At 43.9% G+C, this 26,798-nt stretch overlaps 9 protein-coding genes across 9 annotated transcripts; 4 read left to right on the forward strand and 5 right to left on the reverse strand.

The window, feature by feature from the left end:
• Window positions 1-2,611: 2,611 nt before the first annotated feature.
• On the forward strand, window positions 2,612-3,772 carry PHALS_00202 (uncharacterized protein; the record flags this gene model as incomplete). The annotated part of the gene is made up of 3 exons (XM_024729037.1): window positions 2,612-2,758; window positions 2,832-2,946; window positions 3,012-3,772. 3 exons carry the CDS (start codon window positions 2,612-2,614, stop codon window positions 3,770-3,772), a joined length of 1,023 nt encoding a protein of 340 aa, XP_024572244.1.
• Window positions 3,773-3,836: 64 nt separating this feature from the next.
• PHALS_00203 (uncharacterized protein) lies at window positions 3,837-8,225 on the reverse strand (the record flags this gene model as incomplete). Its single annotated transcript, XM_024729048.1, has 1 exon — window positions 3,837-8,225. The coding sequence occupies one exon, from the start codon at window positions 8,223-8,225 to the stop codon at window positions 3,837-3,839; it is 4,389 nt and encodes a 1,462-aa protein (XP_024572245.1).
• A 349-nt stretch (window positions 8,226-8,574) lies between these two features.
• On the reverse strand, window positions 8,575-9,258 carry PHALS_00204 (transmembrane emp24 domain-containing protein 10-like; the record flags this gene model as incomplete). Its single annotated transcript, XM_024729059.1, has 1 exon — window positions 8,575-9,258. The coding sequence occupies one exon, from the start codon at window positions 9,256-9,258 to the stop codon at window positions 8,575-8,577; it is 684 nt and encodes a 227-aa protein (XP_024572246.1).
• A 76-nt stretch (window positions 9,259-9,334) lies between these two features.
• PHALS_00205 (hypothetical protein L915_03953) lies at window positions 9,335-9,771 on the forward strand (the record flags this gene model as incomplete). The annotated part of the gene is made up of 4 exons (XM_024729070.1): window positions 9,335-9,382; window positions 9,446-9,493; window positions 9,564-9,629; window positions 9,691-9,771. 4 exons carry the CDS (start codon window positions 9,335-9,337, stop codon window positions 9,769-9,771), a joined length of 243 nt encoding a protein of 80 aa, XP_024572247.1.
• Window positions 9,772-9,846: 75 nt separating this feature from the next.
• On the reverse strand, window positions 9,847-12,925 carry PHALS_00206 (dna damage-inducible protein; the record flags this gene model as incomplete). Its single annotated transcript, XM_024729081.1, has 14 exons — window positions 9,847-10,460; window positions 10,526-10,684; window positions 10,743-10,886; window positions 10,994-11,057; window positions 11,122-11,310; window positions 11,368-11,448; window positions 11,532-11,681; window positions 11,741-11,797; window positions 11,877-12,164; window positions 12,236-12,289; window positions 12,355-12,417; window positions 12,485-12,622; window positions 12,686-12,751; window positions 12,824-12,925. The coding sequence occupies 14 exons, from the start codon at window positions 12,923-12,925 to the stop codon at window positions 9,847-9,849; spliced, it is 2,169 nt and encodes a 722-aa protein (XP_024572248.1).
• Window positions 12,926-15,974: 3,049 nt separating this feature from the next.
• On the reverse strand, window positions 15,975-16,281 carry PHALS_00207 (uncharacterized protein; the record flags this gene model as incomplete). Its single annotated transcript, XM_024729092.1, has 2 exons — window positions 15,975-16,159; window positions 16,260-16,281. The coding sequence occupies 2 exons, from the start codon at window positions 16,279-16,281 to the stop codon at window positions 15,975-15,977; spliced, it is 207 nt and encodes a 68-aa protein (XP_024572249.1).
• A 4,894-nt stretch (window positions 16,282-21,175) lies between these two features.
• PHALS_00208 (carbonic anhydrase) lies at window positions 21,176-22,150 on the forward strand (the record flags this gene model as incomplete). Its single annotated transcript, XM_024729103.1, has 1 exon — window positions 21,176-22,150. One exon carries the CDS (start codon window positions 21,176-21,178, stop codon window positions 22,148-22,150), a length of 975 nt encoding a protein of 324 aa, XP_024572250.1.
• Window positions 22,151-22,380: 230 nt separating this feature from the next.
• PHALS_00209 (carbonic anhydrase) lies at window positions 22,381-23,340 on the forward strand (the record flags this gene model as incomplete). Its single annotated transcript, XM_024729114.1, has 1 exon — window positions 22,381-23,340. One exon carries the CDS (start codon window positions 22,381-22,383, stop codon window positions 23,338-23,340), a length of 960 nt encoding a protein of 319 aa, XP_024572251.1.
• A 108-nt stretch (window positions 23,341-23,448) lies between these two features.
• PHALS_00210 (hypothetical protein L917_03791) lies at window positions 23,449-26,792 on the reverse strand (the record flags this gene model as incomplete). The annotated part of the gene is made up of 8 exons (XM_024729125.1): window positions 23,449-24,051; window positions 24,113-24,353; window positions 24,409-24,942; window positions 25,008-25,291; window positions 25,356-25,558; window positions 25,618-25,792; window positions 25,863-26,657; window positions 26,733-26,792. 8 exons carry the CDS (start codon window positions 26,790-26,792, stop codon window positions 23,449-23,451), a joined length of 2,895 nt encoding a protein of 964 aa, XP_024572252.1.
• Between the last annotated feature and the right edge of the window lie 6 nt (window positions 26,793-26,798).

Raw genomic sequence — 26,798 nt, forward strand, 5'->3', positions numbered from 1 at the left:
GCCCCTACCGGTTTGAGGCACAAGTAGGTGCTCTAGTAGAGCGTTTTCATAGCTCAAAAACACCTCTAGGCGCGCATTTCTCGCTTCGGGACCTTGCAGAACAAGGTGTTCTACGCCTTCAGGGTCCAACAGGGAGATCAGCTTATTAAGCCCGTCCTGCATTTCCTGGATAAAATAGGAGAATTGCTCCAACCTCATATAGGATCAGTCGTAGCGACTCGGGTGTAGATTGACTACAAGTGCTACCACAGTAGCTCTTTTGCTAATAGGAAGCTTGATGAGGTCGGCGACCTTCATTCTATACTTAGAACCAGCACGAGTGAAACCCACTTACTCCAAAAGTAAATACAAGGCTATTTAACCCTTCCGTTTTAAACGTAAACTGTATATCTTGATTTCTTTTGCGGCAAAGCCGCCTATATATAGGTTTTCCTATCTATGTAGAATAACCTAATTAAGTGTATAATCACTGGCAGTCGAGCCACGTACTAACTTCCAGGGCACGTGAAATTCCGTTACAAGTATGTGGAGCCCAGTTATATACATTGCAAAGCCGCTCCCTGACTTCGAAGACCTTTTGAAAAGTATCGGTACTTTTGCTCTAGGCTGCGAATCGTCACGTCGCGCGGATATAATCTACTATCGACTTTCAAATTAGTTTCCGTCGTGCAAATTTTCCCTGCGTATTGATCCGTTTTAAAGTTGAAGACACATCAGTGTGGATGCTGCGGCGGCCGCGAAACTTCACATTTTCAAGCACGCAATATATGCATCAAATCATTAATTCGTCTAGTTCAGCACAAATACTGTATACAAACCCTATTCTTACAAGGTTATTGCGCTCGAAGTATGAGAGCCCACGGTAGATTATACTTGCGGCTGCACCCTTGAAAGATTTCTGCAAGTCTGTTGAGACTAAGCCATACACTTGTCAGTAACATAGATGTAGGAGCGCTGCAAAAAGCTGCGACGACTCCAACATACGTCTTACTTTTCTGCTTGGATAAATACATATCGCGCTGGCAATTTGCGCTGTAGTACACAAAGAGTCGCTAGTTGCGAGTGGTCTTTTCACATCCATTCTGTCTGCATTCTACTTGCCATATTTTTTTAACCAATTTATCTGATTAGCCTGCAAAGTAACGGGGTCACACATACCCTGGTAACAGGGGTATGTGTTGCACCAGATGGGCATGGTGTGACCACACCCAAACAAGAATACGGTATGGGGCTGGATAGCCAGTAGTTATACATGAATATAGATTTTACTATACATATTTAGGAAATCTATACATTCAAATTTAGGCGGCTTTGTCGCATATATAAATAAATAAAGTCAGTTTTGGATATTAAACGAAAGAGTCAATTAGAATTGGGTTGAGGCAATAATTACTCTTGGAATAAGCGGATTGCGATCCGCTAAACTCGTACTTGTTTCAAGTATAAAACGAAAGGTCGGAGACCTAAGTTACGCTTCCTCTAAGCGCAAAGCTGCGGCAGCCCCGCTGCATGCAACTATCATATCTGACACTTTTGGAATGCCGTTGTCGAAACTACTGCTACTTATTAGGCAACTCTTGAGCTTGATACCACTCAAGTTGCCATATCGAATCTTGCCTTCTACTCGAAATTTAAGTTTTTCGTAAACATTCATTAGCTGGGGTGTTTTTGTGGCTTCACAGTTCTAAATGCTAGAATTGTCGAGAACCAGGATCTGTTAAATACCCAAGCTAACGTCTTATTACCTTTTCATTCGTAAGCCTTTGCCGATCCGCATCACAACATCCAGCGCAGATAGCTTCGATATGATACCAAATCTTATTCTCAATTCTACTTGGTTTTCGGTTCGAGGTACGCGACTCGTCAACTCGTTCTGATTGCAAATTTATTCCGGTGGATGCTTGACTCGTCCTTCGATTCCTTATGAGGTAGATCTTAGACTGGCGAATTAAATATCTGTATCTGCTTGTCAAAAGCAACAGAGGCAATGTACAACCTCGGCATGGAGCTAATCCCAATTTTCGGTAGAGTCTGAACCAATATGATTTTTGAATTCTGTTATCCGAGCATCTGCCGCATACCACTGAAGCACGGCAACACAGCTTTAAGGGTCTAAGTCCATGCAACTTTCGCGGTATAGCAAATGTCAATGTGATTACTTGGTTAATCCATGCTAGTAATGTTAAGCTTTGATTTTTTGTTCAATAACATAAGACAACCAACCACCTTTGCAATCTACATCTCCTCTCCAGATAAATCTTTCTTTAGAATCAGCCTCTTTGTCATTTTGCACTACGAGCTTTTCAATTTGTTATGTTAGCAGGAGAGAAATGCTAGACACCTAAGGTTTACGAGAGGTAGAAGATCCATATATTCGTGGCGCTCGAGCCAAGAGATCACAATGACGCGGATTTATGTTAAAAATTAATTCATAAGGCAAAAGCTGCAACATTTTATTCCATTTGCACTAATTTTGAGGTAGTAAACCTTAAGAAATCAAGACAAGAATGTTCGCTGCAAGCTCAAACGCTTTAGAATGAGACGGCCGACAATACCAATAGACACTGTCCGTGGCATTTCCTCGCGCCTCGTACGTATTCAAAACGCACATATGTTTCTTGATGCAGTGGCACGTCTCCCGTGTCTACAGTGCGGCCACCAGACAAAACAGTTTCCTATGCGGTCTGATGATTCCAGTGACATTTTAACAAAGTGGGTGGGTTGCGGCCGGAAACAGCTTCCACTTGCCTGTTCCAGGGTTAGTTAAATGTCCGAAATTGATTCTACATGGAGTTAAAATTCAGCAATTAACAAAATTGTGTGACAATCAGGAATGTGCCGATACACTGCAGAAGAATCGTCCCGATTTATTAATACAATATGATAGTATGATGGAGGATACCGAGTATTCTGCCACACCTGAAGCCATTAAACTCTTTGCGGAAGGTTCGCAATGTAAAGTTTTAAGTGTAAACGATGTGACTACTAAGCAAAGATACTTGTTGATGCAGTTTTACAACCAGATCGTCGCGATAGTATTCAGTGGAAAAACAACATACACTTAACCTCGTGGACGGAATACTTCAAGCTTTATCAACCTGACGATCATTGGCTAAAGGATGTGAGAGCGCTGAGAATGCTGTCGTCGGCATATTCATACGTCATGACGCTCAGCAAGTTTCTTTCGGACTTGTTAGCTCCATACCATGCGGACAGCGAGAAAAAGGTTGATCTCCATATAATTGGAGCGCGTGCAGAAGCAACGATGCCTCGTTATCTTTGGGACGATCTGTCGTTCTTTCATCCCGGATGGCAATTCAATATCACATTGGTGGGTAATCACGTCCCGGTGATGCCGGCGCGCAATAAGACGAGATCAAAAGAAAACACTCTCGTTCAGCTTGAAATGACCAATGGACTATATCACGAATCAGTAGCGAGGAAATTGACAACTCCTGACGCATTTGTGATGTATAATCCGGGTATTGGCCACCCTTATTTGCGCGAAAGCTGGGAGCCTACTGTGCTGTCTGTGCTGGCGTCACGCAAGCCAATGCTCATCACATCATTCAACTTGGAAGATCAACAACGTGACATTAAGGCACTACAAAAACTAGTGGCAAAACTGCACGGATATAAGCTACAATTCCGATCCAATGCCGAACAAAACCCTTTTCGCAGCTTGAAGCTCCAAGTAGATCCTCGTAATGTCAAGCTGCCCATACAGACGAACAGCCGCGCAATGGTCGTACAATTAGTCCAAGCCATGTAAAAGGATTTGCCAGCACCGTAATGAACAGTGCAGTAGTTTAAATGCTCACTTTCACCCTTCCACACTAAGTTTGAGCACCGTTTTCGTTGCAACTGCCTTCTTGCGATTGCTTCAGCCACTGTCGCACTGCTTCACCTGGTCTTGCGTATGCTGTACCTGGGCTTCGTTCGTTTTGTATGTAAGATATGGCAACGTAGAATTCGTCTAAACGCATTCTCCAGTGCTCGAGATCCTCTTTTACTCCATATTTGCTCGAATTTTGCATCACTCGACAAAAAAGCGTGCGTGGGTCCTCTGCAAGCTTTCCACCAATGTCCATCATGAATCGATCGAATGCGATGACATTAATTCCAATTCGTGAGGTGTTGCCTTCTTTGTTGGGTGCTGAATCTGCAGCGTTTGCATAGTACTCGAATAGAGGCCAGAGGATCGCCTCAGCATCGATCCCTACAATGAACAATCTCGCATCTATAAAAATATCGCTCTCAGCGAGTAAGCCTAAGTCACCAAAGAAAGTCAATAAAATTTCGCGAGCTGAAAGAATTGGATGAGGCTTCTTCTGGCTGCTTGTCAGCGATCTTGCATATAGCTCAAATGCACAAGAACCAAGGAGAAAGCTAAAGCCCTGTGGTGTGAGAAAGCCACCTTCAATATCACTTGCCACGCGGAATCTATTAAACAGGGACTGAACGCGTTCTCTGGTTAAAATTGTTGGATGTAGTTTAAAATCAGTGAGCATACGAATAACTGCAGTCAAGAGAAGATAATGCTGGCTTCCAAGTGCAGCAGAGTGTTGTCCACTAGAATATTGAACAACAAGTTTGAGCGTCGATGTGCGAAGAGCGAGAAAAAGGTCGCGCACTTGAGGAATGAGATGCCAGTTTGAATACACTTCCATTGAGATTCCATGCGTTGCTTCACTGGATGTAAAGTTGGAGCCTGCATCATGCAAAGCTAAATTGGTTGTATTTTCACTTTCTATTGCACCGAAAGAGTGCGACGGTGATCCTGGCGGAAGAAGCGGATCACATTGGTACTCAACAAATGGCGAGCTACTTACGCTTCCTGTCAATGTTAATTCACTTGTCTGATAAGTGTGTTTCAAAGAGGCTTTCTCCATAACAGCGCGTTCGACAACTGCAGTCTCATGTTCGAGCACCGCTAGCAGCTTATCTCGGTTTTGAAGAATGTCGTCGCTGAGGCGACCCGCCCACGAGGCACGTGAAGGACATAACAGCAAAGTGGGACCATTACCACTAGTCCCGCTGACATTGACACCCCTAAATACTTTTGCTTCAGCGGCGCCACATCTGCGACCATAAAATGCTTCAAGAAGGAAGAGTAGACTTGCCCAAAAACGTTTTAGCTGTTCGTGCTTCAGTTTACTATCCAAAAAGGTTTTGGTGAGATACTCATTCAGACCATTTATAAAATCTGCAAAGAGAAGGCCACTCTCCACTGCGTATGACGGGAGGCTTTTGGCCAAATGTTCCGCAAGTGACTCCCGTTGAACAACATTTTCCTGAAGTAGTGATGAACACTCGAGCATACGAACAAATGAGGCCAAGGCTAACCGAGGCGATAAATTTACATCCTTCGATCTATCACCAATGCGACCTACGTCGACAGCAACAGCACTGTCGGATGTTGCGTACAATTGAAAAAGTTCGCGAAGATTACTCATCGCGACATCTTTGCACAAGACAAGCAAGTTTAACGGCAGGACAAGGCCATCAGATTCCACATATGAAGCCAATTGAGTTTTCAAAGCGTTAGCTTTCTCTTCAAGCATAACATTACGCTCTTCCATGCGGCGATAGCGCTCTTCTTCACGCAGCAATTTTTTAGATAGGGCATCCACAGTAATCTGTTTATCCAGCGAGAAAAATTGAAAACGCTCAAGGTCGCTGCGCAGCACACGATTACAATCATCCAACGATTTAGAATACTTTTCTTGCTCTGCCGCTTTCAGCTCTACCAGTTTAACATGCGATTGGAGCTCACGAACAGCAATAGACTCTACTGTTTGTATTCGCCACTGCGATAACAAAGATCGTAACCATTTACGGTCAATATCACGAATGACGGTTGCGACATATGAGTGCTTTGCAAGCTGCAGCTCTGATGCGTTTTTCACCACCTTTTCAGCGAGGCGTTGGACATCATTACATGATGATTGAAGTTTATCTTCCAGCTTTACCTTCGCGCGGGATAATGAGAAGATACACTCTTTTGACTCAGTCAAGTTTTTTTCAGCTTGATGCAAACGCTCGAGACCGCCATTCTTTCTGTCGTGTGCTGCTTTAAAATGTAGCATCAACAACGCTTTTCGACTGGCCACTTTCTTCTGACCATTCAAAAGCAGCCTTAATTTTGTCAATCCTAATTCAAACGATCTAGACTGGACAACATGCACATGCCGGATGCTTCTCCATGTTGAGAACGATCTTGCTGTCTGCCTGTGTTCACAATTATCCAGGAGCCGGTTCAGGTGCGTCATACCAAGCATTATGCAATGTGCTCTATTGTCTTTCTTTGCGGCATCAAGACTCCATTGAAATTTTAACAAAATTGACTCATGATTAAAGTTTCTTGCGGCAAGGCAAAGCTTTCTAAAAGCTGCAGCTTTGAGTTTTACGACACAATCGTGACTAGCATGGTATATCAGAGTCAATGCTCGTGTAAGGGCTAAGGTCGTAATTTGGGTAAATCGGGACCACTTGAAAACCACAGAACGAAGCGTATCTTGTCTCTTCAAGCGCAAAAGTCCATAAACCACCAGACATTGCAAACGCCGACGTTCGGCAAATTCGCTCTCCTTCGAAACATGGTCTTTTCGCACTAATTCCTTAGTAAGCGACTCATTTTCAGCCGACAATTTTGCCAGATTTTGAAATTTGGTCGTCTCACACGCAATCTTCTCCAATAGATCTGTCTGCAGCGAGTGATTTTGCTCCAAGAGCTGCTTTATCTGCAGCTTTAATTGTTCTTCACTCTTGGTGGTGAGTGCCAGCTGATCGCTAAGTGTCTTGACAAACTCGTTGGTGCTCACAGCCTGAATGTCGCGATTTTGCGTCATTTCTTTAAGCTGACGATTCTCTCGCTCAACGGCATCCAAGTGAATCAGTTTCTCATTAAGCTGCTTTATCCTTTCATTTAATTGCTTAAACTTTAGAGTCTGATCTTTGATACATTTGTGGTCATCCGCTGAATCGTCTCGAACCTTCTCGATCTCGGCTCGTAGCAATTGGTTTTCGTTTTGCAAAGTTTGATTTTTCTGCTGCAAATTTCGCTGCAGATGTTGAGTTTCGACTTGCAATTGCTCGAATCGCGATAATAAAACAGGAGTCAAAGGCGATTGAGGTGAGAGGTCAGTGATAGTAGTAAACATTGGTTGCGAAGATAACAAGGAGTTGGTCATGGAAGACACAACTGATGTCTGAGGTGTGACCGAAGGTTTACCTTCGTGCGTGTCTTCACTGGGAACGTTTGCAGTCAACAAATTCTCAGACATAGAAGTATTGTCCAGAAAGTGCCCGTTTTGCTGCTGAGCCAACGAGTCTCCGTGGCTTAATGGCAACGCAAGTTCTGATTGAAGTGTCGTGATAATGTCGTCGAAACGACCGTCCGTTGCTGTTGACTTGGACTTTGACAAGCTAGAAGGTGAAAGCTCATCGCTATTGCTGCTACAACTCGAAGTCACTAGATTCTCTTCTGCGCGTTTCAAGTCTTGCCACATCTCCTTGCGCTTCCATTCATCTAAATAGCGCAATGAGGTTCGCTTTGTCGTGTCATCCAAATCCGATACTTGCGGTGGTCGAGTCATACCTGAGGATATGTAGTCTTTGCTCAAGAAAAATTTTGTCGTCGTGACTGACGGGGGACTAAAGCAAAGGGTGTTTGCTCTTTTGTATGGTAAACTTGATGGAGACAATGGTGTCAGCGAAATTCTCGACAACGAGCTACTTTTACCAGTTTCATTAAGGGAAATTGTGTCCGCGATCGGATGAATTAAAGCTGGTGCACAAGACTCTGAACGTTGTCCTTTGATTTGTTCAGACATAAAGCCATTAGATTCTAAAGCTTTAAATCCTGCGAGTTTCGGAGACGATAGACTTAAAACGGGTTTACCGGTGGCATCAACTACCATAAGAGATGGTGTTGTCTTCAGTTCCTCTACCTTTGACATAAAAGCTCGCCTTGACTGAAGCGAGCGAATTGATTCATTTTCATCTTCCAACTTTTTCGATGCCATTGAGTCGGCAGCATCTAATAGATAGTCGTCCAGCCACGCATCCTCAAAATCACCGTCACTATGGCCATTATCTTTGGATCGATCAGATAAGGCGTCATCACTACAAACTTCAAAATCCTCGGGCGCAGTCTCCCAGTCCGCACCATTGTCGTCTGTCAAGTGTTGTTTGTCATCATCGCTGTCATTAAGATCCGCCATGTCTTCAGAAAATGCGGAAAGCTAAACAAGGCGCAAGTTTCTCACGCCTAATTCAGTTGTAAATAGTCTACAAGGTTGCAGCAACACCAAAACAGGTTTATATGCGCCATTTTAAGACGGAAGATTAAACGGACGTCCATGCGCCTTGAGAGCATCTAATCTTTCACTATATATACCCTGGAAGTTAAATTCAGCATGCGATCAAGTAACGGGATCAATACTATTTTATCGACTTTAATATCGCTGTGATTTAAAGCTAAGCTCATTAGCATTCTCATGCATGAACAATACAAGCGTCTTAGTACCGCTTATACCCGCTCGTTGTGACGAACCACTGTGTCTGGCTTGCTTAGATAAGTTTCTTGCTTTTAAAAAACTTCTTAAGGTACATAACCTGCCATATGCCCATACCGAGCAACACAGCGATTGAAAAAAAGCTAAACCAGAGCACCCTAGAATTGGTCGACTCATTTGTGTTGCGCATCGTGGCCTCACGCTCGCGCATATAAAGCATCTCGCGATGAATTTCTTCCACGGTGTCTTCCATCTTGCGTAATTCTTTCTCCACGGGCATGAGATGCTCACGTTTTGCCACTTCTGTGTAGTCCTTGGCCTCCACACCGTGTTTAAAGTCGAGCATAACACGCATTGGCTTGTCATTATTGTTTACAAAGCATACAGCATAGCTACCACCAGTATCGGCAGTAAATGAAAATTTGTGAATATCGTCGGATGATGTGTCGATGTTGGTATCTTGCTTGAGAAATTTCCGCAGTGGATCCGTGATGGATAGCGCAACACCAGACTGACCGCGCACACCACCAATCACATCGTAATGTACCACCACGAGGCTTCCCTGAGCCACTTCATCGCTGAGGCACTTTTCAGATCGGCGACGCACGTCAAATTGTACCGCGTCTGAGGAAACAGCACTTACTGCCAGCAGTAGCAGCGTCAGCCCCAACGTCATGGCCATGATGTCCCCTTTTGTACGTACAAGGATTTTGTTCTTAAAGCGATAGGACGATTTCATGAACTCTTAATAAGAATGATAATGATACAACGGAGGTTTCTTGTGTAGCAAACTTTGACGCATGCTTTTTGGCATTATGGATGAAAAAGTATTAAGACGAGACTCTGGTGGAGGTCCCGATAGGGTGCGTATGGACACTTCACTTCGATCTTCGAGTTCAATTTCAATTTTTTTAATATGTTTATAGGAGTGGTTTCAGAAGGAGAAGCAGCGTATTGAGGATGAAATTCGAGAGGTTGGTAGCACTTTGAGCAACAAGTGGTGAATTTGGATTGAGAATGTCTCTGTTCTGTGCACCGTTGTAGGGAATGCAAGAGGCTGTGTCTCATGTCCATATTCTAAACCAAAATTTGGAGCATTTGAACGATGTGGTACGTCGTTAGACTTTGAAGTTCCTCTTTTGTATTTTTCCATATCAACAAAACGTGACAGGGACAAGAAGTGGTAGCTATTTCATCCGTGTGGGTAAAATTCTTGCGTCAAATGACAACGACTAGCGACAAGGTCGGTTAAACTTATGGAGGAAAATTAATTCGACGTTGTTCTTTCACATAAATCAAACAAACGTTTGGTAAGCTATCCTCTAATCTAAAGTTGTGGTGATTGTACGGGATTCCGTTGCTGTTGCTCTTGTTGCAACTTAGCTGTTTTTCGCAATGCGGCAAGAACTTTTGCCTCAAACGCCAAATGTTCCTCTAATGATATAGGGCCCCTAGGAAGAGTTGACACGTGACGACCCGATGTTGTTTCAATCACCGGCTTGTCTTCTGCAGACGTAAAACCGTCTGTCTCTACAATGTGGCCTTTGATTGAGACCTCACGCCAGCATATCTTGTGTCCTTCAACGCGTACGGCACTTGCAGCTGCCGAGGCTTCAGCAAAAATGACCTTTGCAGACGATGTCTTCATCTTGATTGTTTCAATGGCACCATAACACCGTAGATCTCTGCTAAGCGTGTCATCTGAGTGTGAAAATTGATTTTTATTCCATTTGAATGTAACTGTGCGCTGTGATCTAGGAGCGATGTTTGCTGCCTGTGACTGTCTCAAATCATCTCGTCGCTTCGTTTCACGAGCGACACGATTGTACAGCTCTTGCTGACGAGCCAGCGCTTGTTCCCGAAATTTCGACAGGTCAGCCTTCTGCTGCTTGAAATTATTGTTTTTATTGCGCTCAGAAGCCTTCTCTTTCCGCAGCAATTCTATGTAAAAGCACTCTTAAAGTCAGTCAATTCTACCACTATCAAGTCGAAAGTATTTGACGCACCATCTCGCATTCGTTTACGCTTTTCATTGAACTCTGCATCACGTTCGCGCTGCTGTTTCTTAGCCAATGCCTCGCGTGACAATTTTCTGTCATATACTTCTTTCTTTTGAGGGTCCAACAAAATGTCACGTGCATGTGTCAATTCCAAGAACTTTTGCACTGCAGGACAAAAAATTAGCCGGTATACACTAAAAAATAGTTCATCTGTGGCTTTTACCGTTTCCACCACGGTCAGGATGATGTAATATAGACTTCTTTTTGTACGCGCGAGCAACCTGGCTTTTATCCGCGGCAGGTTCGAGGCCCAAGATCTCGTACAGGTCATCTCGAAATTCATTATCACCTACCATAGTTAAGCGGTCTACTTGATAAAATTGTTATGATTCCTTCGAAACAAAACGATAGATGATTCGACAAATTTGTTTTTTATTTGTAATTTGATTAGTCGAAAACGAGTTTTCTACATACTTTCAAATAAAAAGCCAGCTGCCATTTCGACGTTTCCATTGCAAGTTTGCAGCGCTTGAATGGCCTTTAAAAGAATCAAAGCGAGAGGTTAGCATCTTGTTCACGCATTAAGAATGAGATTTTCGTACCCGCTGCTCAGTAAAGCCTAATCCCACAAGCTGAGCGATCTTCTCCTGCTCTACGTGGTTTCTTTCTACTTGAGAATTGATTGGGTCAGCTGCAGCATTAGATTCTGGAATTGAAGTCGAGACAGGAATGCCGCCTAGTGAAGCGGGAGGCAGCGCAGTAATCGCTCGTTTTTCCGGGGAGGGTATTTCCTTGATAATATAACGTCAGTAAAAGAGTTCGTCAGCTGCATTGAGGAAAAGACATACATGTTCCGGTAAGAAAGGAACTTCATGAAAGTGCTCGCCTTCGTGAAGACGCAGCACGTTTTTGTTTAGATCTATGCAGCACTAAGCAGGAAAAGAAAAATCGAGTTGATGCACAAGTTAGTCATGGAAAGAGTATGGCACCACAAGCATGAGAAAAACCTCACTTGATGTCGCCTAAGCATGTCCAGGCCAAAAAGAAAATCAACACCCTGCTGATCTAAAATTGTAAAGCTGCAGTTGTAAAACTCGTCGCCGACTTTTAAAGGTACCATGTGCACTTTTCCGATTATGGTGGCCGTGCCCACACCCACTGCCTATCCATATAAAAGCTTATAAAATTCAGGTCGAAAGTAATTGGCTTTGTTCACATTACTTGTCCAGCAAAACGCTTATCCACTAGCCGCATGATGCCGCAACGCTCCGCACAGCTCTTTAATTAACAGCGTAAATGTGAGCTCTAACTGCTGGATCGTAAAATATTTTAAAGTGTGAGTACGTGTAGATCATACCGATGACATGATGGTCGATTGGGCCCCCGAGTCGACAAATGCCTTTACTTGCGTTCCGTTAACTTCACAGGGAATAAAAAGCATCGTAACATTTCCAAATGCCTCAGGCATTTCCTCAATTGCAATTTCCATGTTTTTTTGAACATTCGACAAACGAATTCGCTCAGCAATTTTAGCCTGGGCCTCAGTATCAAACGGATTGCGTTCCAGAGCCTCGATCTCTTGCTGTTCCTCAAACTTTTGCGACGCAGCCTTCATATACATTTGCATCAGCGCCATGCGCACATTCTACAAAAGTGAAATGATAAAGAGAGGAATTATTGTCGTCTGCATCCAAAATTTTGCACAAATTGACGCACCGATGCGTTTCTGGTCTCAAGTGCTGTCGCCAAGTTTGGATTAACTTGGTGTAGCTGCATTGCAACATAAGTAGCATCAATTTCAAAAGTTTTCCACATAAACCCACAATACCGAATACCTCAGGTAAAAGCTGTGGATTCATGTTGATGATATCAAGAAGTATCTCTGGGTTGGGATTGGCCTGCTTGAACGCGAACGTTCGCATTTGATGATCTCATATCTTTCAACCTTTAACAATAATAACCCACCGGAATTTCGTGCAGCTTCATGCCCGGGCGTGCGGTAAATCCTGTTGTAGACGAGGAATCAGGCCTCGCAGCTGATGTAGCCGATGCCTTGCGGATAATTACGAGAAGATCATTTTCTTTCACGCCTGCCTGCTCGAACTATTGGATACGACCAATAATAATTAAAGCCACGAGTAGCACGAGCTTGTATTATAGATTTACCGTGTAGTCAAGCCGCAGCGGATTGCCATTTAAAATTAGCACTTGCTGGTCCGCGGGGATACCGAACTTTAATGCAGTACAGATTGAAGGAAACTAATCATTTCTATATCCAGCTGTAAGATTTTGCTGAACACTCACCTGCTGTTGTAATTGCACGCCTACAGAGTTTAGCTGTTGCGTGGCCTCAGCACTGACCTGAGTCACTTGTCCGCCATCAGCCGATGTCACCGTCACTTGCATCCCGAAAATTAAGAGCTAAAAAAATGTGCGTACAACTTTTGTGATATTATATGTATCTATTTACTTATAACTATTTCTTCTTCAAGAAGCCAGATATTTCTTACTTTCTCAATCCCTGCTTGGTCAGCATCATTGATAGAAAAGGACATACTTCAAGCCAAAATGGACTCAGCAAAGTTTGTTCGATCAACTTACGATCAGAAATTTACCATTCTTTCTTGCAACGCGACCCATTGCACTTGTTGTCGATTTCTTTGATTCTGTCCATGAACTATAGAGGCTACAAAATGTGCTATGTATGGGGTACGCTGAAGATATATGCAATCAGTAAAACTTGCTGTTTCTTTCCTCTTCATCCTGCTGCAGGTTGCAGTGCATTATTCACCGAGGTTGGGTTCGTGCACTTCACTAGTAGCGACACTATGAGTTTGTAGGGTAAGTGACTACATTTTTAGTTCGCTCTGCAAAAGCACTAATTCTTGTTAGATCAACACAAATAAGATATATAAATTCCTGAAAACGTACTTTGTGCGAAATGTCCATGGAGTTGCGTACAGGCTACACAATTCTTAAATCGGTCCGACGGATTGTGTCCAAATTTTTGTATGCACAAAAACCACGATTACAGAATCTGTTCGCGATTTTGTCCAAAACTATGAATGATGTAGCTTGCCTATCGTTCGACCTCTTGCCCCTGTTACACCTGAGGCGAATGCCCAGCCGTCGACTAAGAGGAGGCGCTTAGGTTTGGCGTCGTCTAGCAAAGCCAGTCGAGGAAGTGGCTTCACACAGCAAAAGGTGCACTCGCTTTTTCATCTGCTCGATGCTAGTCTCCCTCTGTGTACCACAGAATCGGACGCTGCCTTTCGTGAGCACGAATTAAGACATCCTGGTCTTGGACGAACAGCTGAACATTAAAGCGAAAGTCATGTAGCCTCTTGTGCCATCATGTAATGGGGTTACGCGTACCCTGGTAACAGGGGTGTGTGTCACACGAGATGTGCATGGTGTGACCACACCCAAACAAGATTACGGTACGGGGCTAATTAGCCAGTATTTATGCATGTATTTAGATTCTACTATTTATCTTGAGGAAAATCTAAACATTTAAAATTAGGCGGCTTTGCCGCAGATAAGAATAAATAAAAATCAGTTCTGGATATTAAACGAAAGAGCTAATTGGCCTTGGGTAAGGCAATAATTACTCCTGGAGTTAGCAGATTGCGATCCGCTGCACTAGTCCTTGGTTCTTGTAAAGAACGAAAGGTCCGTGACCTAAATTAAGCTTCTTCAGGCGCTAAGCTACGGCAGCCCCGCTGCACATCAGATGTGAAAAGGGCAAACGCATTTGGTATAAATTGACTGATCGTACTAAAGTGGGTAAATCTCCTGACCAGAAATTTAGTCTCTTTGAGGAAGCAAGCGATAATAGCATCAAGAATATTGCTCCGGCGATCATACATTTCCTGGACTTCAAGAGGAGCATTTTGCTGAGACCGCAGTTTATTTTGACAAAGCTCAACTGCAGGGACCTCCTTCCCATTCAAACACAGAAAGGATTGGATCGACAACGAGGCCACACCCACTTTTTCGTAAGAGTGGGAAGGCAGCTGCCAATGTAGATGCGATTTTGAGAGTTATGAAAATTCAAATTTTGCTGCAACAAGAAGAGCACGCATTGGAACGCCGAAAACAAGAAGGCAAGATGATTAAGCGTAAAGATGAACATAATGAGGAGCGAAACTGTCGAGAAGACGAAAAATCACGACACGAAGAAGAGTGCAAGGAAAACAGATTACGTCGGAGAGAAGAGCGTAAGCAGATGATAATGGTGATTGCAATGCCTTCGGCTCAAAAATTAAAGACTGGCTGTGTGAGAAGTTCATTATAAATTATTTCATAGCAAGATAATTTGCTTTAAGGCTTAAGCGCGGCATATGCGTTGTTAGAATTTGATTGAAACCAACAAGCCTGAAAGGAATTATATTATTTGTAGAATGACTTCTTCACCGTTAACACACACAAGTCGCTCTTTAGTCCTAGGAACATGCACTTGAAAATCTCACATTGCCCAATCTGCATTTTGTCGTACTGATGTAGCTTGCTGAGCCCTAGGAACTTCCTCGCCACCAGGTGTGATTGGCAAATACCGAGATGGCTTAATAATCATTGGGTAGTCTAGTCGAGAGAAAGCCAAATGTACGATCACACGAGCTCTAAGCCCCTCGTAGGGTACAGAGAGGTTGAAATAGACATTACCAAATTCTTCAATTTGTAAATCCTGCGTTGCCTCAGGCGTTGATAGCTGTCATCGATATGACTCCGCTACGCAAATAAACAATAACATTTCCAAAGTAATGATCATGTGTCCAATCATTGCCAAGCATATTCTGTATAACGGCGTCGCCTCGCTGCCTAAGTTATATCTGCATCCTGTCTGAGACGGTCTAAACGGTTGGGAGCATCGAATACTTGGAAAATGGGCGGCTTAGAACTGCTCAATTTCCCAGTCTACTTGCGCGTCTTGATGGGACGTCATGACAAAACCAAAATACGTCGTTTGAGCCCAAGAAGCAGTGACCATTTCAATGTAGACACACCAAAAAGCGTACCCAATACCATCGTGAAGTCTCGAGGTCATCTCTTTGCTAACTTAAGAGCTAAGCATGTAGCAGCATCCAAAAGTATCCGCCGACCTTGCCGCGCTCCAGATTGAGAAGTAATATATTCAAAGTTTGAAATTTGAGGTAAAGTCAGTATATGATTGTTTGAAGACCTGAAGAAGATTTCTGAACGCGCGATGATCCAGTAATAAATGGCTGATTATCCCTGAACTGAATGCATACTCCATGGAGGATGGAGCAAAGCTCAACGTCAGATACAACGATCACGCCTTCAACGTCCTACTGTTGTACTGTTGTAAGATATATGCTATTTTGGACTCACTGTTCTCGCTGCTGCCGGCGACTGAAAAGATAGAGTAGTAAGAGCAGTTGAAGCATGATTTTTTTCATTGTCTTTCTTTTTTGGGTTGCCTACCCCTCCTTAACTAAACTTCATGGTTTCCATAAATACCGATACTCCGTGAGCTAATCCTATTTAAAATTACATCAAGTGTACTGTCTCCTACTTGATTCACTGCAAGCGCAATCGTCACGTCAAACCTTCCTCGAATCACGCGAAATTTTTTCGAACACGCACGATAATGGCTTATAAGCTGTCCGAATTCACTCGCTGCGCAAGTGCGGAAGATTGACTCTCGTTTGCGAGTGTCTTTTCGCTATAGATAGAGTGAAACGAGCGTGAGTAGATCTTGCTTTGAGCCCTTTCTCACCTAACAAATCATCACTTTGCATAGGCACCGTATGTGCTTGAATCAGCAGCTAGTAATTAAATAAGTATCATCCACAAAAGATGTATCCTGGTAAAAGTTCACGGACAACGTACCTCAGCGAGGAAAACACGCCGACTCACCTGTCTTTAGGCTTATGCAAAGTTTTGCGAAGGCTGTGATCTCTGGAGGACGAAATACGAGCTATACTTCACCTGTTAAGGGAGATCTAAGCAAGCTTGGTAAGCTTATGTATACTGTCGGTCAAAAGGGGACCAGAAAATTGACATTCAATGGTCAGGTGAGGTAATCGCTCGCCTGAAATCATTTGCCAGAGTGCACAGGCGAAATACTTCTAGCCACTCGTCGTTGTAAAAATGGATATCACCTACCTTATGCCGCATATTAGGAGCGTCCAGCCTTTTGACGGCAGTGATACAGATTATTTCTCTTTTTGAATGCAGGAAAGTTGAGTGGTTATGAAATCAGACATGATCCTGCCAAACCATCAATGCATTACTCTCGCGGTACTTAAGCTAGGAGGCCGTGCGCAAGATTGGATACTTACTTATGTGGAGAGAATTCCAGACATCGGGGGATTAAAGCAACATAGGTCTCGAGGATTGCACCGCCTGACTAGACGCATTGGAAGCGCTGTAACTTCTTGTCTAGCCGTCAAGGGAGTCAGGAACCAAGTGAAGAGCAGACTGACGTGTAAACAAGCAGCCTTGTAGTGCACTCCCACAGTGGTAGATGAAGACAATCTGTCATCACAGTGACAAGAACTGTGATATCCATTACCGCTATGACTATGGACTATGCCGATGTGTTATGGGCTCTTATCGCCTATGGTTCTTTTCCTACGGCAGTGGGTTACTATTATTATGTAGGGTCTTCGACAAGATGTTATTCGCACCAAGACCTTTCGCTTCCACCCTCCCTCTTTCGACGAAGAAATAAGTGCTGCATCAACATGTTCCACGTGCTGCGCGGGCGGGATGGGGTACAGATGTTGGAAGCTTATGAGAGCGTCAAAAGCGATAGACCTCAGCTATGCCTAGAGCAGGGATAGAGAACATAGAGGAGTCTTGGATCCATGTCAATCTGTAGTATTCATAGACGCTGCCTCTGTAGGATAACTTAAGTATGCGCCTTGCGTGCCGATTTCTCACTTGGCGAAATGAAGAACGACCGGGCTACCGCGCAGAGTTGTTTGACAACCCCTCGCAGAAAATGCCGAATCCGAGTGGGACAGGGTTGCCAAATGGAAAAAGAATCAATTTTTACTGTAGCTCGTGAAGGTCAAAGCCAATGGCTCCGAGCTCTCAATTTATAAACATTTCAAGTCGATGGGGGGTCCACAACACAGAAGTGTTAGCAGTTATCATATGCGTTGCAGACTTTGTGAAGCAGTGGAAAGCCCTGATAAATTTAGGGGTATCGTGAAATTTTAGACAACGCGCAGCTGTTAAAAAGTTGTCAATTCGTAGAGGCGTCAGATGATGCACGGATATAACATCCCAATAAGGATATTATATCCGTGTATCTTGCGACGGTGACACTTGTGAAAGTGTCGAAGATTCTGTTGTACCTTCAAGTCAATTTGAGGATCAAGTCAGCGTGGCACGCTGTCTCGTTTAAGAACTTAATTTGAGTTCTATGAATAGTAGGGATCGACCTAAAGACAAAAAACGTCGAGCGCGTGTCATTAATAGGGATGGATTTTTGTATGACGCTCACAACCTACAGAGCAATTAAAATTAACGAATAAGTGGCGAGAAAGACTATAAACTCATGAATGGAGTTGATGGGGGTTTCGATTTCTCCGGCAGTTAAATTGTATTTTGCAGGATTCGGGCTGTAAGAACTTTCTTTAATACCTCTGGCAGAAGCTCTTACTGAATCAAATAGAACACTTAGGGCTGATTGCAAAGAAATTCAAGACGGTACAGTCATTAAAATGCAGTTGAAACCGCAGGAGGAGCTGATGTCATCACTGGCCGTTCTAGAGACCGTTTTTGAGAACAAATGCATCGAATTTAGTGTGAAGCGTGTGTTGGCTAACCTCAAAGACGCTATAGATCATTATCACCATTTGAATTGATGACAAGAATCCTACCACGCGGATCAAGAATTGTGTCAAGTAAACGTCATTATTGTCGAAGGTATTTATTATAGGCCCTTTCAGAGAGCAGTGTGACGTCGTTGTGCATTTTTCCTTTGCGGATTACAAAGCGGGTTGGAGAAAGAAAGTGATTTTCTCAGCTTGGCGCCATCTTTCTGTATCAAAAAGGATAGCGGCAAATAAGAATTGTCCATGCTATAGGTCAAAAGATAGCCACCCCTCCGGCGCAGCCGCCAAAACCCAAGATTGATGTTATTCAGAACAGCATTATCGGTTGCACTTTGTAAGGCACTGCATCGAGCAACTTGAAATTATGACTGGGCATGGCGCAAACATTTCCAATTATAAAAGGGAATGTCCATTCATCTGCCCATGGATCTTCAATGAAAGTGTCAAAGCACATCATTCATAAGCCTTGGCATGGTTGATGGGTATCCTCAATTTCTTACAAAGGACAGCGACATCCCTCGTATCGCGTTGAGTGCACAAAGCAGGATTTTCTCAGAGAGGTTGTTGATGCCATGAGAACTGTCGAACGCACACCAGCGACATTCAATGCTTCGGCGACGTAGCTGTTGAGGCTTCATCGTGGCTAAAGACAAACCTATTCTAGCAATACACCCGTCCATTTTCGTGAAATAACGGAAAATAGGATGTGGAGAACCACAATAAACAAACGCGAGCAGAGTTTGAGTGAATGCACTTATATAAATTGCTTGCCAGTACAGCGGGGAATGTAGCTTTTGTGCTGACGGTTCAGTGTATAGTACGGCTTAAAATTGATTCCACAAGATAACGGCTATCGTAAATTGCCCGATTCCTCTGTTCCAAAGAGACTTACGGAGTTGGCTTAGCCTGACCAACTACTTGCACAGGTGATGAGCAAATTATGTCCAAACAGCCTATCAATTATCTCGTCTCAAAGAACACAAAATGTTGTTTGGACACGGCAGAAGAAACGGCCATCAGGACTGTAAGGAAATCCTCGAACCTGACCCAATTCTGGCTTATCCAATTCGAGATCAGCCATTCTGAAGCGCATGTAACGCTTTTGCCTTTTTAAAAGGATGACTTTACTACCAGCAGATGTAAATGGAGTCCCACGTAAATGCAGGCCATGGCTCACAATTGTGTGTACGTGTCACCAGCTCAGAGCGGTGATTCACGACAAGGAGTATTTACAACGAGGTATGTTATTGTCAAGTTCACGTTGCAGTTGTTTAGTTTACAGCCGCTTTTGATCAGAAACAATCATATTTGTTACGCACAGCGATGCCGTCACCCCATGTCTCGAAAGGCTTTGTCCCACGGATCTTGCTAGTCGCGAGAGGACGACATCCTGCAACTCATACTCTTCAATCGAAGCCTGCTGTTCGCAGCGCTTGATTTCGACTGTGGCGATTTCCACCGACCCGGATTTTGCCTTGTGCAGTGCGCAAACGAATACTTTAGCGCCTCTTGACTTTTACACCCGAGAGTACGAGACGTTTTGCAAATGAAGAAGATCATTTGCCTTCTCCAAGCGAACAAAATTGCTTAGAGCTGCGGAGGCTTGGTGCAGCTGCACAAACTCCAGCAAGAGCAGCTTCATGTCTGGGAATCGGGGCTGGCGCTGGTGTCTCGCTTTTTTACGAGTCATTTAATCGGTAGGTGCGACGGGCGGTGTGTACAAAGGGCAGGGACGTTTAGTGGGCTGCGACGACGCGGGTGGCCGTCGAACAACCAATTGTCTTGCCGAAGTCGGATAATACCCACAAAGTGAGATCCTGGTTACGGAGATATGGGCTTACCTTCGCGTAGGCAACCAGCTCATGATTCTGGCTGCAGGTCAAGCTTGTGCGCGCTATAATGCGAATAAAATTGCCTTGCATTTTTGAGACCTGCTTTTGGAACTGCGATCCGGGACATCTATCCATGCTTCTAGGGTCATGTGATCGTATATTGTCCAGCCGTTTTGTTTTACTCGGATTTGTATGTTGCTTTTTTCTGGGTGTCACGGTTCATCCTGTATTACGTAATATCAAGCTAGCTGTATTACGAATACAGCGCTCCTAATAAGCTCTAGGTGCGGCACCTTAGGGATGACCGATATGCGTTGATTGATTCAAAATCTTATAGCTAAAGCTTTCTCTGTGCAGGTACGCGGCAACCCGCTGCACCACAAAGACTACATACAGCAGCAAAGAAGCTCACGGCGCTCTTTCAATCTGCTCCTGATTAAAAGTTTATTTCATCCCCTGTTTACGAAGTCATTATGATGACAATGCTACTTTTCCACGCGTACAAGTAACGAGCTGCGCAACGCTGGCGGGGTAACCTGATGGGCTTGGTACGTTGTCGATTCAGTGTTACGAGACCACAATCTCCCGTGTTACGAGACCACAATCTCCCGTGTTACGAGACCACAATCTTCCGTGTTTCTGTACATTTACTTAATTCACACACCGCACGTATTCTATTCGCACGAACAAGTAAGTAATATGAATCTACAGATGGTCATATGTTTTATGTTGTTGGGGTCGATATGAGACAGACAATCAATCGTACCCAGAAAGATCGGCTACAAGATTCCTTATGTCCAGCATATCTACAATAAGTGCAAGAGCTGCGATCGAGCCAGAGCTGTCGGCGCATATTGTAACTCGCACGCTTGATTTGCCCCAAACTTCTGGTCAAACAGGGTTGTGTCGTCTTTTATTTATAGTATTATAAAAATTAGCCCATGCCGCATTGTTGTCCACGTACCAATTCATTTTCACTAAGTGACGTCGAGTTCACAGCTTCGCCGGAGTCAATGAACACCGCTGCAGTCATGACACATTCAGACGAAAGTACCACGTTACAAAAGAATTGTTTTCACTCGTCAAAGTCGATCCAGCATTTACTTGATAACAACAAAAAATGGCGCGAGGAGTTAATGCAACGTGATTCCTCGCTCTTTGATCGTACTGCAGAGGGCCAACACCCTCCATATTTATGGATTGGGTGCTCGGACTCACGTGTCCCTGCTGAAGAAATCACGGGATTGGATCCAGGCGAGATGTTTTGCCATCGTAATGTAGCCAACCTCGTTGTGACAAACGACGTGAACGTGCTCTCCGTTGTGCAGTACGCAGTCGAGTCGCTTAATGTGAAGGATATTATTGTATGTGGGCACTATTGCTGCGGTGGTGTGAAGGCTGCAATGGAGAACAAGCACATTGGAATCTTAGATACTTGGCTCCAAACTGTACGTGACGTCCACCGTGAGCATAAGGCAGAGCTTGATGCTTTGCCAACGGAGGAAGCGCGTTACCGTCGCACAGTCGAGCTCAATGTCATGCAGCAGTGCTTGAACATATTCAAAATGAATGTGGTGCAACATCGCCTCGGACGTAAGGACCAGCCGAGTATCCATGGCCTTGTGTACGATGTCAAGACTGGTGCACTGAAAGAGCTCGAAGTTGACTATTGCGGATACTTTGCTAAGCTCGTTGGTGTGGATAGTCTCCATGCATTTCCAGACGGTGAACCTACCATGGGCTTGGCTCACCGACGTCGTAACGCAATCCTTGATCTTGCAGATGGTCTAGAAAATGAACCTGGTATGGTTCGGACTCGGTATATGGCTCGCATGCTCAAGCGCGAGGCAGATTTGTTCTCACCTGAAGAAGTGGACGAAGCCATCGCAAGCATCAATGGGCAATTGGATGATCCTAATAATTGTTTCATAAACATTAAACATCTCATTGCGTACTTTGCTCCCATGACACCGAAACACGTCGAGTAGAGAATTGTCATAAAAAATAAATTGAGCATTTGCATTCCCAAGAATTTTATCAAGTTTTTTTTTACTTGCTCGAAACGGATAAAATTTATTAATGCATTGACGCACCCCACCATCGCACTGATGTTTGGGATGAGTTTGGTAAGGTATTTGCTCAGTCTGCAACGACAAAGGGCTCATACGAATTTTTACTTCCTGTGACTCTTCTGCCTCAATCAACACCCTTGACTACTATGGTAAATGCTGGTGGAGTTTCAGGACATGGCCACAGCGCTTGCTGCAAGGATCATGACTTAAGCTCAATTCAGCACTTGTTAGATAACAACAAAAAGTGGCGGGATCAGGTACTTCAAAAAGACCCTCAATTTTTTGAGCGAACGGCAAAAGCTCAGGCACCACGATATTTGTGGATTGGATGCTCTGACTCGCGGGTCCCTGCTGAGGAGATTACTGGCCTGAATCCTGGAGAAATGTTTGTGCATCGTAATGTTGCCAACCTCGTGGTAAGCAACGACATCAACACGCTTTCTGTAGTTCAATTCTCTGTTGAAAAGCTGAAGGTAAAGGACATTATAGTGTGCGGTCACTATGGCTGTGGCGGTATTACGGCAGCTTTGAAAAATGCTCAGATAGGACTGCTTGACAATTGGCTGCGTAATATTCGAGACGTATGTCGCACACACAAAGACGAACTCAGCCAATATACTAATGATGAGGAGCGTGAGCGTCGTCTTGTTGAGATAAATATCCAAGAGCAATGTCTAAACATCTTCAAGATCAATATGGTGCAGCGACGAATGGGTCTCTACGGTAGTCCACGTATTCACGGCATGGTGTATGACATTCGCTCGGGGATTTTGAAGGAGCTTGAAGTTGATTATCACGGCTTTATTGCTAAGCATATGGGTGTATTCACTCTCCACAGTTTTCGAGATGGGAAAATTCCAGTTACTAAACCGGAATTTCAGCGCAACATGATCTTGAACCTGGTGGAAGATCATGAAGAAGATTCAGGCAAAGTTAGCATTCGCTACATCTCTCGCATGCTTAAAAAAGAAGTTGAACTTTTTACAGAGGAAGAAGTGGACTCAGCTATTAACGCTATACAGGAACAGTCGAAGAACCCTGAAAGTATGCTTGTGGAAATCAGCTCGCTTGTATCCTACTTCGCAGGCAATGATACGACTGCGTAGGCTGTTAGGTTGAAAGCAACAATTTAGCAGAAGCCGCTTAACTTCTTTAATCTTCAATCCGCTTGTGGCGATTTGTTGTCAGGCTAGACCTCATACTTTAACTTAATATTACTCTGTTGATGGGATTGCTGCAGCAATGCATTGGCTAGCAAAGGCTTGAGTCCATTGTGCTGGTGCACGCACATCTTTCCGCTCAGGATAAAGTTGTTGATAAAGTTCTACCATTTTGGCATCAACTTTTCCCGTCAGCTCGACTACGCGCTTGTCTGTTGGCACAATACGTTGAAGAGCATGGATTTCTGCTAGAAACTTGTTCAAGCCCCCGTAGCCCAATCGTCTCCGTGATGCCCCTCCTTTCATAACAAAGTCACGCCACCATGGCTCGTCATCAAGCATTTCGCAGAGTAATGCACATAAGGACATGACAACAAAAGACTCGTGCTCTTCTCTGTCATTGCCATTCAAACCAACTTTCTTTATGGCAGTATCGCAACTATTCCGAATGGCCTTGTTTAGCTGGTTGTTTGTGAAGACGTCCGCAAGTTCTTTTGATACCACATGGGCAAACATTGAGCACATGACAGTGCCAGAAATGTCCGGGAGAGCTTCATCAAAAAGTTCTAGATCATGCCAGCATAAAGACATTTTCATTTGTGCTTGAGCATATCGCTTCACTCCAACCGTGATTAATCTATCCCACAGAGTTGCGATCTGAGCCAACAAATTACATTAATTAGAACGTGTGACCTGTAATGCGCAACAATGGACCCACATGATTTTCAAAATCTCGAGTTTGAAAAGCAATTTTAGGTAGGAATTCTCGTAGAATATTTGAGGACCGAGCGGCACAGTCATCTTGGATATAGGCAATGTTCGTGAGAATACCAATGATTTGTTTAGGTCGCAACGACGATGAAAATTTGGGTGTTTCTAAGAATTGGAGTGTTTCAAAACAATATCGTACAAGCAGCTCCTTGGTCTCCCAAACTACAACTTGATGAACCTCTGCAAGACTGTCACATGAACAAAATGTTAATCTCCACATGAAATGAATCTGTCAATGCCTACTTTGAAGTAGCACAAGAGGGATTCATCACGCGCTGTGCATCACGAAGAAATTGCTGCACGAGCGTATAAAGAGATCGTGCGCTCTGTGTCAAAACGATTTCTCGCTCCGCTTTGTTCTCAGGATCGCGAATCATCCGTGACGTCATTTCCCATCGCTCGCGCTTGATCTCTTCTCGTACTGTGTTATTGATAGCGACACAATAGCTCCTGAAAAAAGAAACGAGCCCTCGAGCTAAGTACGGGGCTAAATAGTGAGCAGTAGGTAATCCTGCCAATTCTAATTGTCGAGCACCATAAAAAACGTATCGAAGCGCACTTGATACATACTTTGCAACACTCTTAAACTCGGAGATGTCAATCGCCACACAGCTTGCTGATGTAGAGGGTCCATCTGAAGCAGCCGTGCATCGTAACTGAGACGCATCCGGATCATCCGGAAATATATGGTAGGTAACTTCACTCGCAAAATGCTCAAGCTGTGCGGAAATCCAAACAGTTAAGGATGTAAAGTGAGAACTAGTCTGTCCACGAAAGCTACAAGACGATCGATATCAGAACTACATAGCCTCACGGTCAATCTGGCAGAAGAAAACACTAACCTCTGCTCGAAATCTTCGTAACACGCCAAGAGTGACGTGAAGAAAGTTCTTGCGAAATTGATAACGTAGTTTAAAGCATTTCCATAAGAAGGCACGTGTCGTAGTTGAAGTGCAATTCGAACGGAATAGTGTTGCAAGCACATGTTAGTCGCTAGCTGCGTTTTACCTAGCTTAATTAACAATTCCAGGTGATTCTCTTTCTTGTGCATGCGCTCTGACGTCTGTAACGAAGCATTAAACTCTTCGACCAATTTTGTAACCAGTAACTGTCGAAGCCTGTCAATCTATAATGAAATATGCGACTTCAACAACACTGCACCAGAATGCCGTATTCAGCCAACCAAATACCTTTTCTTGTTGCGCATCCGGAGCAGTCGCAATTCCTTGCGTCTCATTTTGCTTGTACTTGAGCATTTGCTTTGTGAACTGCTCGTAGTTTCTTTCATTAAGATATACCTCGAGATCGTATATAAACTCATCAAGCGCCAAAGTCTGCTTCCAAGCTTCTGCTTTCTTGTCTAGCGCCCCGAAGTCTGAATGTGTTTTGATTTCTATGCACTCACATTAAAAATTAGACCCGACTCAAACCGGCGTGATCGCTATAACTTACCAGGCGGAGGATCCAAAGTGACCCCTTTGAGAGTAGACATGCTTCTTCGACATTCCAGAACCAGCGTCTTGAGCTGAGACACACTATTTTCCATACTTTGGATTTCATCTGCTGCGCAGATGAACGAGGTGTAATTTGCACTAATTTTTTCCTTTAAATCTTCAATTGTGCTATCCTGTCAAAGCATACAAGCAGCTATGTGAGCTCAAGATCATCACACCAATTGAGTCAAAATCAGTGCAAACTTTTTGAGCAACGAGCTTATTGCAGTGCGCGTCAATCTTTAACGGCGAATGTTTTCGCAAAAAATCCTCTGCATACTTCTTTGCGCTAAATCGATCATTGCCCATAAGAATTGCGATCGATGACCCTTGCATGTTTGAAAGGTTCTTGGGTTGCTTTATCACTGCATCCTCCATAAATTTATACCTTTCGGAGTCCGCAACGTCGAAAACGTGCGATTTAAATGGTATAATTAGCTTAAGGTCGATGAGAGCTTGTCCGATCTCCTGAATCTGTGCAGTCAATAGATACGGCATCGATTTTTTAACAAATGCAGCCACATCTTTTGACGAAACGGATTTGCTAATCTGGAATTGCCGTGAGAAATATTTCTTCATTTGCTCGTTCAAAGCTCGAAGATCCACGTCTTTGATATCGTGGATACTGCTGCTACTCTGTTGATCTCCTTTGCTATCATTTTGCATCTCGTCGGTCGTCATACGCTCATCCAGAGTCAAAGTCTCTTTTTTCTTTAGTGGTACAGAGCTAGATCCGGTTCCCTTCATACCTGATACTGAATCTAAAGCTTCTATCCATGCATCTCGATCTTCTGTGCTCTTAGCTCTGTATTCTTTCTTCTTCCTATACAGCACGAGCGTAAAAACTCGCTGCTGTGAGTCATTAGAATTTTTTTGAATAGAAACGATCTCCATGGTCGCAAAAGAGTTTGCCGGCTCTTTGGCTTCTAACGACTCAAAATACATTAAATGTGTAGGCGTGAGCACGAATTGCCGCTTCGTCCAGTAGCCTGCACGTCGCTGGTGTCAAGATAAAGACACGAACAGTCTTAGTTGACCAATATGTCAGTAGACACATGGTTAAGCTTAACGTACTTTTCTTTCAAGGATTCCATCGCGGACGGAGATGCGCAGCGCTTCTGAAGCGCTCACCATGGCGTC

This window comes from Plasmopara halstedii (assembly GCF_900000015.1).
Source record: "Plasmopara halstedii genome assembly, contig: Scaffold_110, whole genome shotgun sequence".
In the NCBI taxonomy this organism is placed as follows: Eukaryota; Oomycota; class Peronosporomycetes; order Peronosporales; family Peronosporaceae; genus Plasmopara; species Plasmopara halstedii.